This window comes from Onychomys torridus, chromosome 3, assembly GCF_903995425.1.
Source record: "Onychomys torridus chromosome 3, mOncTor1.1, whole genome shotgun sequence".
Classification (NCBI taxonomy): Eukaryota; Metazoa; Chordata; class Mammalia; order Rodentia; family Cricetidae; genus Onychomys; species Onychomys torridus.
In genome coordinates, this window is record NC_050445.1 from 108,867,189 (window position 1) to 108,880,188 (window position 13,000).

At 42.1% G+C, this 13,000-nt stretch overlaps 2 protein-coding genes across 2 annotated transcripts; both read right to left on the bottom strand.

Moving 5' to 3' along the window:
* Window positions 1-1,750: 1,750 nt before the first annotated feature.
* Window positions 1,751-2,683, bottom strand: LOC118580102 (vomeronasal type-1 receptor 48-like). Its single transcript, XM_036181900.1, has one exon. It carries the CDS (start codon window positions 2,681-2,683, stop codon window positions 1,751-1,753), a length of 933 nt encoding a protein of 310 aa, XP_036037793.1.
* Window positions 2,684-11,779: 9,096 nt separating this feature from the next.
* Window positions 11,780-12,712, bottom strand: LOC118580848 (vomeronasal type-1 receptor 44-like). The gene has a single exon (XM_036182843.1). The coding sequence runs from the start codon at window positions 12,710-12,712 to the stop codon at window positions 11,780-11,782; it is 933 nt and encodes a 310-aa protein (XP_036038736.1).
* Window positions 12,713-13,000: the final 288 nt, after the last annotated feature.

The window sequence follows — 13,000 nt, forward strand, 5'->3', positions numbered from 1 at the left end:
GATTTATAAATACATAGGTCAGATGGACAGGTAATCTTCAAACACTTCATGGACCTAGAGAACATGGCATTTAAATAACTTAGAATTCTGTTGACGTGAGACATAATTGCTCCTGGCAGCACCAATTTGATCCTGAGAGAATGTGGGGCTTCTAAGACATTTCCATTTGGAAGTTTGTCTTCTTGGCACAAAATGGCCTACTGGGCAAAGAACTGCCCTTGCCTCAACTGCTGACAGTACAAATGCTGTCCTTTCTGGACAAGCGGGACACAAGGAAAGCGACCACTATACTTTGCCAAGACAGGGTAAGATGGTCTTTCAGAATTCCTGCTTCTGAAAATGGTCTGTCAGATACTCTAGGCCTGTAGCCAATTTGAATGCACCAATGATGCTGAGAAACATTAGGTGACTGTCCAGGCTGCTAGCTGTCTCTGTCTACTCTTGCAAGACTCCCGAAAGTTGCTTGCATCCTTCTCCCATTTCTCAGGTATTATTATATTCCTTCTCAGGTCTTTGATGAGGTTGGAGATTAGCAGATATAGTTACAACTTAGTATATATACATATATAATATCTTAGATAGGATATATTAAGTATTAGACTCAGGTTCTTTAGGATAGGACACCTTTTGGAATGATCTTTGTAACACGCCACCTACCCATGCCCTAGACTTCCCTGGATTTTACTATGTGTTTTTTGCTTGATATTGTTTGCACTTATTGTAATTCCAACTTATCTAGGTCATTATCCCTCATTACTCCTGGACAATATTTGATAACCATCTCTTTGTATATAGTCTTGTATTAGGTTAGAATTTTCTTATTTAGAACAAAGGGGGAGATGTAGTGGATAGCCATCCCAGCATTGGCCTGGAAGTTCCAACCCCCATTGAGGCTTCGGTAATGGTCACGCCCACAAGGCAGGGCAGAGGAGGAAGCAGAAGACCAAGGATTGGGAAGAGGGCTCTCTCTTGGTTCCCAGACTCTGGATGCTGGAGGTAGACCGAGCAGAGTTCTCCAGAGAACACTGCCGGACTGCACTATACCCTTGCCAGACCCTGTAACCTACCCCTTCATTTGTAAGTTACCCCACAAAATAAACCTCCCTTTTAACTACATGGAGTGGCCTTAATAATTTCACCAATACTCATTTTTCATGACATTAGTTGATGTCAAAGCTAGGTCATTTTTCATGTCTGATTCACCATTTAAACTTTGACTTCATGGGTTCAGCGTATATGTGTGTGTGTGTTTGTGTCTGTGTCCTTACACAGGTGTTGAAGTAAGAAAAGGCCCTCAGGTGTTCTTCTCTTTCTCTGTCTTATCAGTGGAAACAAGGTCTCTCACTGATTCCAGAGCTAGCCCATTGATGAGTGAACCCCAGAGATCCTCCTATGTCTTTTTCCTCATAGATCTGTTGTGGTGGGTGTGTAAGCACAGACAAACCCCATTTCTTTGTGTAAACTGGGGTTTTGCACTCTGGTCATATCTTTTGCATAGCGAGTGTTCTTACCCACAGATCATATTCTCAGCCTATAAATGTGGAGTTTTTATCCATCAGAAAACCCTTTACTCAGAAAGCATGGTACTGGAGCCCTGATGCAGGTTTAGCAGCCTTCTATGACTGAGTTGTAGAGTGTAGTGTGAACTGCATCCTCTTGGAGAAAGTCTCTGCCACACAACATAATAGTGACTCGTGGTTCTGATGGTAATATAGTCTCATATTGAGGACATTTACCCATCACTGAATAATCAAATAGTCACTATCCTCTCACACGTGGACCTTAAAAGCCTAATTATATCCTTTTCAGTGCTGATGAACACAAAGGGACTGACTGAGGAATAGCTATGGCTCACAATAATCTGGATACAGTAGAATATTGGATCATCTTTGAACATATGCCTTGAGAATGACATAAAGCTGTCCAAGAAGGAAATAAGCACAAAGAAGCCCATGAGCAGCAGGATGGTCCGGGTGGCCCTTTCCTCTGGAGATGCTCTTGGAGAAAGGCTGGTGCTGTGAAGATGCTGGGACTGCCTCTTGTGCCTGCACAGGAGAACCACCATGTACCCGCTGGAGAGTGCCATGAGACCAATAAAGAATGCTTCCCTGAAGATGAACAATGTGGACATTATGTATTTCACAGGGAAACTGAAGGGTAAAAAAGAGCAGGATTCGGTAATATACAGTAAGTGGTCTGAGGTCACATTAGGGGTGATAACTATGTAGATAAGAAGGTTACTGGAAATGGATGAATAGACAGAACAAAGGGCAAACAAGGACCATAAGCTGTGACATGGTGATAATTTTTTTTTGAACCTTGCTAAACAGGAGTATCGGGGGCTGAGAGTGACGGCCTGGAGAACACTCAGCAAGCAGGTGGCACAAAGGGAGAGACCCCTCAAAAATCTGTATAAGAAGACAAGAGATTTACATGTGATGTCATCCCATCCTTGATGAAATATGAACATATCTGTAGCTATAACACTCAGAACCAGCAGCATCAGTAGGTGGACTAAGGCCAAGAAGCCAATGGGCATGTCGGTGAGTCTGGGCTTGTGCTCACGACTGGACTTAAGGACATGGAAGAGGAGGATACTGTTGCCTGAGATCCCAATGCTTATCTCAAAGAAGAAGGTGTTTCCAATTTTAGTGTTAATGTACAGCTTGCTGCTCTGATTCATCTTATGATGTCAAGAAGCACAGAGCAAACCTCGTGGGGAAAAGCAAGAGATAGACTTCATCCCAGACAGCCTTGATCATGAATCTCAACCAAGGCTAGCACCTTGGGCAAACATATCAGTTCAGCCCAATTCGTCCTTCTCCATTGAAATCCTCTACTCCAGCTCACCCCAACCTTGTTGTTTGTCCTTTATGAGGCTCCCTTGTATACGAGTATTCATATAAAGTAACAACTGCTATGGGACACAGTACACACTGACTATCCCCTGCCTGCTGTGACAGCTTCCCTGGGAACTGGCCTTGTTATAATCTGCAGTTTTCTCATTGTCAGGTACACAAACAGCTGTTTTGGTGACTTTGAATTAGGAAGATTACATAAAACCAGAAATGCTACCTTTCTGAGGACAGTACGTCTGTGGGTTTGACATGGGCAGGGTCATATTTCAGTGCCCTCTTTACTCTGTTCATTTACTACTAAATATTCTTAATAAAGTTTTATTGCAAATGTTGAGAATTGTGATTTCTAAATATAGACTACTTCACATTCTACCCATGACCTGTCATTGTCTCAGAGTGTGACTTTGAACACTTTGAGGCTGAGTCCCAGTCACCTCTTCTAGACCATGTGGACAGCCATGTGCCTGTGTCTGGGATACATCATGAGTGACATAAGATGAAGTCTACACACCAGTCATGGAACTGTGTCCAGCACACGATGGTCTCTGTGAGGTGTTGGCGGCTGCTTTTCCCACGCATGGTTTATGCATGAGGCATGAGAGAGTTAAGGCAGCTCTGTTAATGACTGCTCAGCTTGGTCCATGCCTGAAATAAAAAAAGACAGAAATGGGGGAAGAAAGCAAGAGCAATATGACGTCTGATAAGCCCTCTATAGAACTCCAATGTACTTTTTTTTTTCTCAATCCTGTTGTGTGTCTGTTCCCCTTGACCATGTCTCGGCACCAGTTAGCTCTTAATAGTTATCAAATATGAGCAAAAACCAAGTTCTATTTTTTCTCCTTTAATATGAGAATTCAGAGTGGGTTCATGTGAATTCAAATAGAACTCCAGCTGCAACAACTTCAGGGCCATTCCAGCGTGTGGTTCTAAGGAAAGGAAAAGCACTTAGGCTAACATGAAAGGTAGACTCCTGAGGATTCTGACGTCATCTCTTCGAGTGAGCGGTGTTATTTCTCCAGACTCAAAGGTCCGGAGTCTAGAACTTATACCAGGGAGTTGGTCAAATGGTCTGTTGGCACAATGTCTCTAATAGATCGCATGCATTTGCTTTCATGTAGCATCATACAGACAGAGCAGGCAATGTGAGCAACAAGGGTGGGAGTGGTGGTGCACACTGGTAGGATAATCTTAAGAGGCAGAGACAGGAGGATCACAACTTTGAGTCTAGACAAGATACATATTTAATGGCTGGCTAATGGATCAGTGAGTATGAAAGTTTGGTCACCTGAGTCAGTGGAAAGGCAGAGAGAGAACGAACTACAAAGCTGTCTTCTAGCACACATAAGTACATTAACATTTCATCATTTTTGCAGTGAAATGGTATTAAAAGAAATATTGTTTAAAAATCAAGGTTGTAAGATGAAACTATTTTATAAATACTTAGACCATGTGACTCTAGCATCGGGTATTAAGGGAAAGAAAAAAATTAAAATTCATAAACTTGAGTTTCTCTTGAAGAATTCAGAACTGTGATGAATAATTTGCAAAAAATATTTTTAAAAGACAACTTCCAAAATTAAAAATTTAATAGTATCATTAGAAGAGTTCATCATTTTGCAAGATAAATAGAATGGATATTCTACATAGCAATAGCATCTTGGGTAAATAAGTTTTATTGAATTGTTTCCATTTAACTGTGAAATTTTTCTATAACATATAAAGGTATTTCTCAGGTCCCAGGCACAATGAGGGAGAAAGGAAAGATTAATTTTTCCAAAGTTAATTTTCTATACACATTCATTGTGTTTGAATTCTCTTGTAATGATCCTGGGAAAATCACAGTGAAGTGACAATAAGGGTTACAGTATTCTCCAAGTTCAGTGGAACACACTGTTACCAGTCCATGGGACATTTTGTAACTTCTGTATCCTTAAAGAACAGATGCTGGGCATACGTGCATGTTTGTGTTTGTGTGTTGAAGTACATCCATTTCATGTTAGATAGAGCACGCAATGAAACGCTCTAAAAAACTAGCTTGAAGGGGCTGGGGAATGGCTCCATGGATAAGAGCACTTGTTGAGCAAGCAGATAATCTGAGTTTGGGTCTCCAATACCCACATAAAAGACTAGCTTGGAAGCCAGAGAGAAGACCCAGCAGTTAAGAGCACATACTGCTCTTGCAGAGAACTCAGGGTTGTTTCCCAGTATCCATATCAAGCAACTTACAACTGCCTCTGACTCCAGCTCCAGGGGACCTGACACCTTACTGTGGACCCTGTGGACACCTGCACATATGTGTGAAAACACAAACACCCATAATTAAAAATGAAATAAAAATCTAAAGCCAAGCTAATCTGAAACATACACGTTAGACTTGGTATTAGCATGTTATTCCCGTGGAATACTCATTTTTAGTTAATTCCTTTTAGTCTGAAAGCAAAGAGGAAAGTAAGAGAGAAGAGAGAGAGAATCATGAGTCTTACATGGTTATCTCACTGTCAAACTCCTGTATAATGTGTTTCATTGCCTGAAAAGCCACATGTTATGTGGCTTTGCTTTTATTTCATTTTTAATTATGGGTGTTTGTGTTTTCACACATATGTGCAGGCGTCCACAGAGTCCACAGTAGGGTGTCAGGTCCCCTGGAGTGGAGTCAGAGGCAGTTGTAAGCTGCTTGATGTGGATACTGGCAACCAACCCTGAGTTCTCTGCAAGAGCAGTATGTGCTCTTAACTGCTGGGTCTTCTCTCTGGCTTCCAAGCTAGTCTTTTATGTGGGTGTTGGAGAGCCAAACTTCAGAAACGGCAGCCCTGCAGCCTGAAGCTCTTAGGAAAGTAAGGTACAGAGGCTGTGAACCCTCAGGGATGCCCCCAACATCGTGGCTTCAGGGATTCCTGCTCTGCACCAACTGGAAGAGCTTTTCTGGAGGTGGAATTCAACAGTAACAAGAGAAAGTTCTCCTCCTCTCTTCAGAACACAGCCCAAGGATGGGGACAGGATTTCATGTCATCAAGGGCACCAGCTCACCAGATGACACAAAATTCCCTCTGGTTGTCCACTATGTCCTCACTTTGCAGGGCACCCAGTTGTATCTGTTCAACTTCTACATCAAAATATATGTGGTGTCAAACTCTTTACCCATTACAAAGTAAATCTAGCAAAGAAAGGTGCTGCAATTCTGGGCTATTGTGTGCTTCTATAGAGAGCATTCTCAGAATTGTGTACCCTTCATGAAACAAGCCATAATGCATCTCCTAGCCTGTCCTGCTCTCCCAGATCAGGCTCTTTGACTCACATCTGCCTAGCTCAGCATGGTCTTTGTGGTTAGCAGACAAGACAGATAGATACTCTATGACCTCCACAGGTGACTTAAGAGGCACTTCTCAAACATAGAACTTGAGAGTGAATATGCTGGGATGGCCTATTATATCATGCAAAGAGAAAGGGTTGATGTCCTGAAACAAAGGATATAAGTGACTGGGAAATGATGCGGATTTGCAAAATAGGTACCACGTGGAGTGGTCACACTGGGGAAGAGGAAGGAAAGGCTTTAGGGACAGAAGAGGAGAACAAAACACATCTGGAGCAAGAAATGTCCAGAAGAATCCTGAGCGTTCCTTGTTAGAACCGACTGTGAAGGCTTCAGCTGCTCAGGACATCAGAGTTAGAGCCCCTGTCCACCATGGAACCAGAAAGCCATGGCTGTAGGCACTGTGTCATCCTGCAGGTACCCAATCAGTCATGGACAACCTGAGAGCCACAGCATCACCAAATAGTCCTCAAACCAATGGCAGGTGCTCAGAACAATGATCTGACCTTGTGATCTGGAGGGAAGTGGAGAGTGGAGTGAGAGGAAGAAATGCTTCTGCAGTCCCAGTGCATGCTGGGTGTGTAGGGTCATGTGGGCGCACTGCATCCTGGGAGGAGATAGGCAGGAGTAATGTTCCTCCTCTGCAGCATGTGTACAGCCCACCCATGACCCGGTGCTGAAACTGTAAAGAGCATGGTTTACATTGGAGTTGAGGGATACCTGTCCACCCTTATGTTTATGAAACCATGTGCTTGATTTTTGCCATCTTCATACAGCTCACTTCTGTTGTTGTTGTTGTTGTTGTTGTTGTTGTTGTTTTAATCTAAATTTGCAACTTACGATTTTTATCAATAAAGACTTGGGAGTCAGAAGCTGGGGTGAAAACCTTCTCAGAGGTTGAGGAGCAACTAGCTGACCTTTCTCCTTAGCTGGTGTCTCAGAAAACAAGACCTTTTTCCACTGTTCCAATCCAAAAGGAACCACCAAACTCTCCGTCCCTCCCTTCTACTTCCTGTGCATTTCTCTATCTGTCTTCCTGACTTCTTTACCTTCTATGACTACTTCCTGCCAACTAGCCACTGGCTCTGCCTCCTGACCTCAGGATTTTATTTAATTAACACAGTCTTGGGGTAACCGTGTGATCAAATATCCCACAAAGCACCTTTACCATGTGGTCTTCACTCTCACCCCTGCTGGGAGACAATGCAAAATGAATGGGATGGTTTGGAAAGGGGAAACTGCTCCTGCCCCTTGCAAGGGGGTTTAGGATGAGATGGACCAGAACAGTATGCTCTGTGATATTCACAGTTCTACCTGGAAAGCTACAACTACACTGGAGAGATGGTTGGTGCATCATGAAGGGAAAATCATCACCAGCAGATGCCAGCTCTGTGTTCAGAAAGCCCATGAAGTAAATCAACTTAAGCAACTTGATGAGCAGGAGCATGAGGAATATTCGGGCTAAGGAATGGCAGCTCTTTCTGGTTAGCCCTCACATTTGTTTTGTAATTGAAATGATTACAGGCCTTCCCAGGGCTCAAACCTGTAGCCAGAATGTTCATTAATGAGTTTACATACTCCTCCAGAAACTGAAGTAAATCAGCATTCTTCTAAGATGCAGAAAGAGAAATCTGGGAGAGCTTGGTCACAGACACCACTTTCAGCCCTAGGAAACTCACATGGGCTGCAGAAGAACCTGTCTTCCTGACCCTCAATGCAGTCACCGCTGAGACTAACTTCTCCCTGGCTGGCTTTACTCTCCTTGTCATATGCACTGTATATGAGTAACAATAAAAGCATAGAGGTTTGAGTTTCTCTATCTAGAAAAGGATGCAGTTTGGAAAACATATGAAAGCTATGCACAGAGCAAAGGAAATGAAAGAGATAGTCTGTCCCATAGGCTTCTCCAAAGGGAGGAAAGAAGGACCATGAATTTCCACTAGCAGGGGGATTGGAAAGGATATTTATTTCAATTAATAGAACATGAAGATTGTTTCTCCCAAGCTCTGCAACTTACCAATTCCTGGTTCTTCAGGGTTCAGAGAGACCATCCACATTCTCTGTGTGTTCAATGGTTAGTTGTCTGCAGCCTATCTCCACGGTCCCCTCCACTGGAATTTCTTAACTTATGAAGCGTGGGCAGGGACCAACACCACTAGTTGATAACTTCTGAAGGTAAATTGGGAGACAAATGTAATGAGAAAATATGGGTAGATATTTTGTAGCAATGAGAGAGTATCCTCTAAGATATGAAATTAGGGTGGAACTCACTTCTAAAGATCCTGAAATTATTTTTAATTACTGAAACTCAGAAGTCACTTACAATACTTGCATTTGGGATATGACAATCACAGATGCTAAAAGGGTTTATACTTAAAACATGGAAAGAAAAAGTCAGTTCTTAAATGACTTGTTTGTGAAAATACACATATATAACATGAATGCTGATACAGCTAGTCAACATGAATCTTTACATTCAAAATTAAATACAGATTTAAAATTAATGCAATATAATTGGAAGGTTCTAAATTACAGAAACAAATCCTACAATGGAAACCCCTCATTGCCCTTTGCACAGAACACAGTCCCTATGCCGAGAGGCTGTCAGAGCTCAGCATCTCTTCTCCAGATGCTGAAAACCTCCCTGAGCCCCACTGTTCCTCCTCCCACAGCCTGCCTGGGACCCGACCACATTCTGATTCTGCACTTGGGTGCAGAGCACTTACCCAGATGGACACGCAAGGGAGGACTCTGCCTGAGGAGATCTGCACAGGCTTGGGTTACTGGTGCATTTAATGTCTCTCTGCAGCCTACAATTCTAATGTCTGTATGTGATTAAGATCCCACTGGGGAGCCCAGAAACATGGCATCCCTGGTGGGAATTTTGTCTGCCTCTTGGTTTTACTGCATTGCATCCTAGAAAACATCAAACGGGTTGGGGGGGAGGGGAGGCTGGGCTCAAACTTTTCTCATAAACTCCCATGGCACAGCTGCCAGAGGAATGAAAGGGTCACATCACACAGGCAACCCAAACTTCACTCATTCTTAACTTCATATGTAATTGGTCTCTACCTGTTTCAGACTTTTTAATTTCTCTGCCTTAGGATGAGGGGCTTTGGATGCTCCCATGAGTTGCCTATGGCTCTGAGAGTGCTCTCTCCAGTGTTGTGAATTAAGAAACGTCCATACTTTGCCCAAAGCTCCTAGCATTCACCATTCCCTCTGCCAGTGTCGGTACTGTCTGATGTGTGATTATTGTGTCTCATTGTGGCTTTTATGCTCTTCACCCATTTACATGAAGGAAGACTAAATCTTTCCCTTGCATAGTTTCCATATGTTTATTTGGGAATTTTTAAAAGTACTTTTATTCTTATTTTTAATTTTTGTTTTATTGCTGTTGTGTGATGGCCTGGACGCCCTCCTGTAGCTCATGCTGACCTTGTACTCACAATCCTCCTGTTTCAACCTCAGCATTGCAGACTTGAGCCACCAGGCCCCTCTGCTCATGTGTTTTATACATCTTACTGTTGTGTGGTTTCTTTCTAGTCCTCCACATTCTTGACATTCTAAGTCTTCTCTCACATCACCTTGTTAAACATCATTCCATTTGGTAACGTGCAGCCTGTACAGGCTCTGTGACTCACTCAAAGTGTTGACAGGACATAGAACAGATCTTCTCCAATCTTTCTCTTCCCACTAACCAGTTTTCAGTTATTTCTTTAGATTACATGTAAGTGTCAACTGTGAAATTACTCGACTGTAGGTGTGAGTGTGTTCATGTTTGTGACATTACTTCACTTTTATTGTGTGAAGTGTGCCTCTGAGTGTGTGTTCAGCTGTGTAAACAGTTTCACTGAGTGTGTGTTCACATGTGTGAAGTGTGTATTTGTGTTCAACTGTGTGAAAAGTTTGGTTGAGTGTGTCTATCTGTGTGAAGTGTGCCTCTGAGTGTGTCTATCTGTGTGAAGTGTGCCTCTGAGTGTGTTCAGCTGTGTGAAGTGTGTGACTGTGTATATATTCCCCTGCATGAAGTGTGTCTCTGCAGAGATACTGGTTTCATTTCAAATATGTAGGCATGCTAGAATCTGACGTTCTCATGCCAGTTATTGATACTAGAGTTAAGTAATTATTTATGTCTAACTCACTATTTAAATTTGCATGTCTTAACCCCATAAAAAGCACTTTTTCTTTTGTCTCTGTCATTTTGACTCCTTTTGTAATTCACTGTGTTTTTGCTGTGGACTCATGTCACTCACTGGCATAGAAAGATGTTCAAGCTGTTCCTCATGTACCCAGATTGACTAACATTCCTCAGTATGGGAAAGCCATGTTCTGATCCCACATCCTGACACCTCTAGACAATGGCTCTTCCTACCTTTGACCATTTTAAATCCAGCTATATGAGCATCATTGTGCAAATAATAGTATGGTCCTCTGCATAAATTTTTTCCTCCATATGTATGTTTTCCAGATCATGTGATAATCTATTCTCAAAACAGTGTTTCCTTACTTAGTTTTCCAAAATATAAACAACTGTGGCAATTGAATTATTGAAAACGTCATAAGCTCTCACATATTTAAAGTAATAGACTGTGCCACAGAGATGACTGGGCAGTTAAGTATACTGCCCCCTAGAAGACTCAAGTTTGATTACCAGCACCCACACTGGGTGGCCCACAACTGCCCATAACTCTAGCTCCAGAGTATCTGATACCTTTCACATCCATGGGCATCTGTACCCATGTATACACACAGAAACACACACACATACATACATACTCACAAAGGCATGCACACATGAACATATTCACATGGTTAAAATTTTAAAAGATGTCCTTGTTAAAAAAAATTTTTTTAAAGCAATGTGGTAACCCAGATCAAGTGAGAGTCACCTCACAGGTATCCTTGGATAACCCACTAAGAAATATAAACCACAAAAAGAGATTCTACTGTAAATAGAATGCTACAAATGGCATTGTATGACACCTAGAAATCTTCATGCAAAGAAGAATCATTTGATGTGGCACTTTTCTCTGCTCTAAATTTAAGGAACTGCCAACCTCCAGCTACCATCACCTTGATCAGTTAGCAGCCATCAGTACCAAGCAAGACCTTCCATCAGCAAAAATAATATAACTTGAAATCTCTGATAATTGTTCACACTTTTTAGTGAAATGACACTTATTTATTTACTCTAGAATCAGGCTATCACTATGTATCTCTACCTGGTCTGAAACTTGTGTAGATCAGGACAGCCTCAAAATCACAGAGATTCTCCTGCCTCAGCCCTTCTCAGTTCTGGGATGAAAGGCATGTGCCACCAACTTCGAAATTGTATTTTTAAAGTAAGTTATGTACATGATTTTTATGTGTATATGGTAAATAATTTAATAAATATCTGGCATTTAAAAAAGAAAAAAAGAAATATAAACTTCATATGATATCTGGTGGGGAATGCAGTTTAATTTTCACACATAGTAAACAGATTCAACAGAAAAAGGATGATTCCATATTTTAATTTAAGCCACAGAATGTTCCCGTCATGCCACAATTCACAGCTCTCATGTCAGCATATTGCTTATATTAGGGGATCATACCCATCACTGAATAATCAAATATTTACTGTCCTCCCACACATTGATCTCAAAAACTTAATTAGACGCTTTTCGGTACTAATTAACACAAAAGGACTGACTGTGGCATAGCTATGGGACACGAGAATCTGGATACAGTAGAATGTTGAGCTGTCCTCAAACCTCATTCTTGAGTGGAAGATAACAGAGTCCAAAACGTAGAAAATCACAAAAAAGCTCATGAGCATCAGGATGGTCCGGGTGGCCCTTTGCTCTGGAGATGCTTTTGGAGAAAGGCTGGTGCTGTGAAGATGCTGGGACTGCCTCTTATGCCTGCCCAGGAGGGCCACCATGTACCCGCTGGAAAGGCCCATGAGACCGATCAGGAAGGCTTCCCTGAAGGCCAGCAGTGTAGAAAATGTGCTTCGTCTAAAGTAGCTCATGGGAAGGAGTGAACAAGACCGAGTAACATACATAAAATGGCCTGAGGTAAAATTGGGGGTGGCGGTAATTGATGTTAAGAGATGACTGCTAAAAAACATATAGATGATACATAGGACAAGAAGGACACATGAGATGTGATAGGGAGATTTATGCTTGAACTTTACTAAACAAGAGCTTCTGGGGCTGAGGGTGATGGCCCAAAGGACATTCAGCAGGCACATAGCACAAAGGGAGAGTCCCCTCAAAAACCTGTGCAAATAAAGAAGGAATTGGCATGTGGTGGAATCCCACCTCCCCCGAGATACAAACATGTCCACAGCTATGAGGCTCATAGTTATAAGCATCATTAATTGGGTTAGGGACAAGAAATCAATGGAAAGATCAATGGGCTTAGGTCTGTGCCCACCAAAGAACATGCATAGGTGGAAGAGAAAAAGGATGCTGTTAGCTGAGATCCCAACACTCACTTCAGAGAACAAGGTGATTTTTATGACTGTGTTATTGTGGAGTGTGTTAGCTTTGTTCATTGTATGTGGATAGAAAGCAAATAGCAAAAATCTGAGGGAAAAAGAGAAAACTTCATTACAAATACTACAAATACTGCCTTGTTCATGAATGCCAAACATTGAGCTGGTAACAAGAATTGAATTCATCCCAATTCTTTGTCATCTAATTAGAACTCCCAGCTCACAGCCCCTCAAAGCATCCCCACTGTCCCTAAGTTCCTAATGCTTCCTGACCAAGACTGGATTTGTGTACCCATTGTGGGGCTACCTCAGAATACAAGCTTTCTTATACATTAACCACTTCTGAGA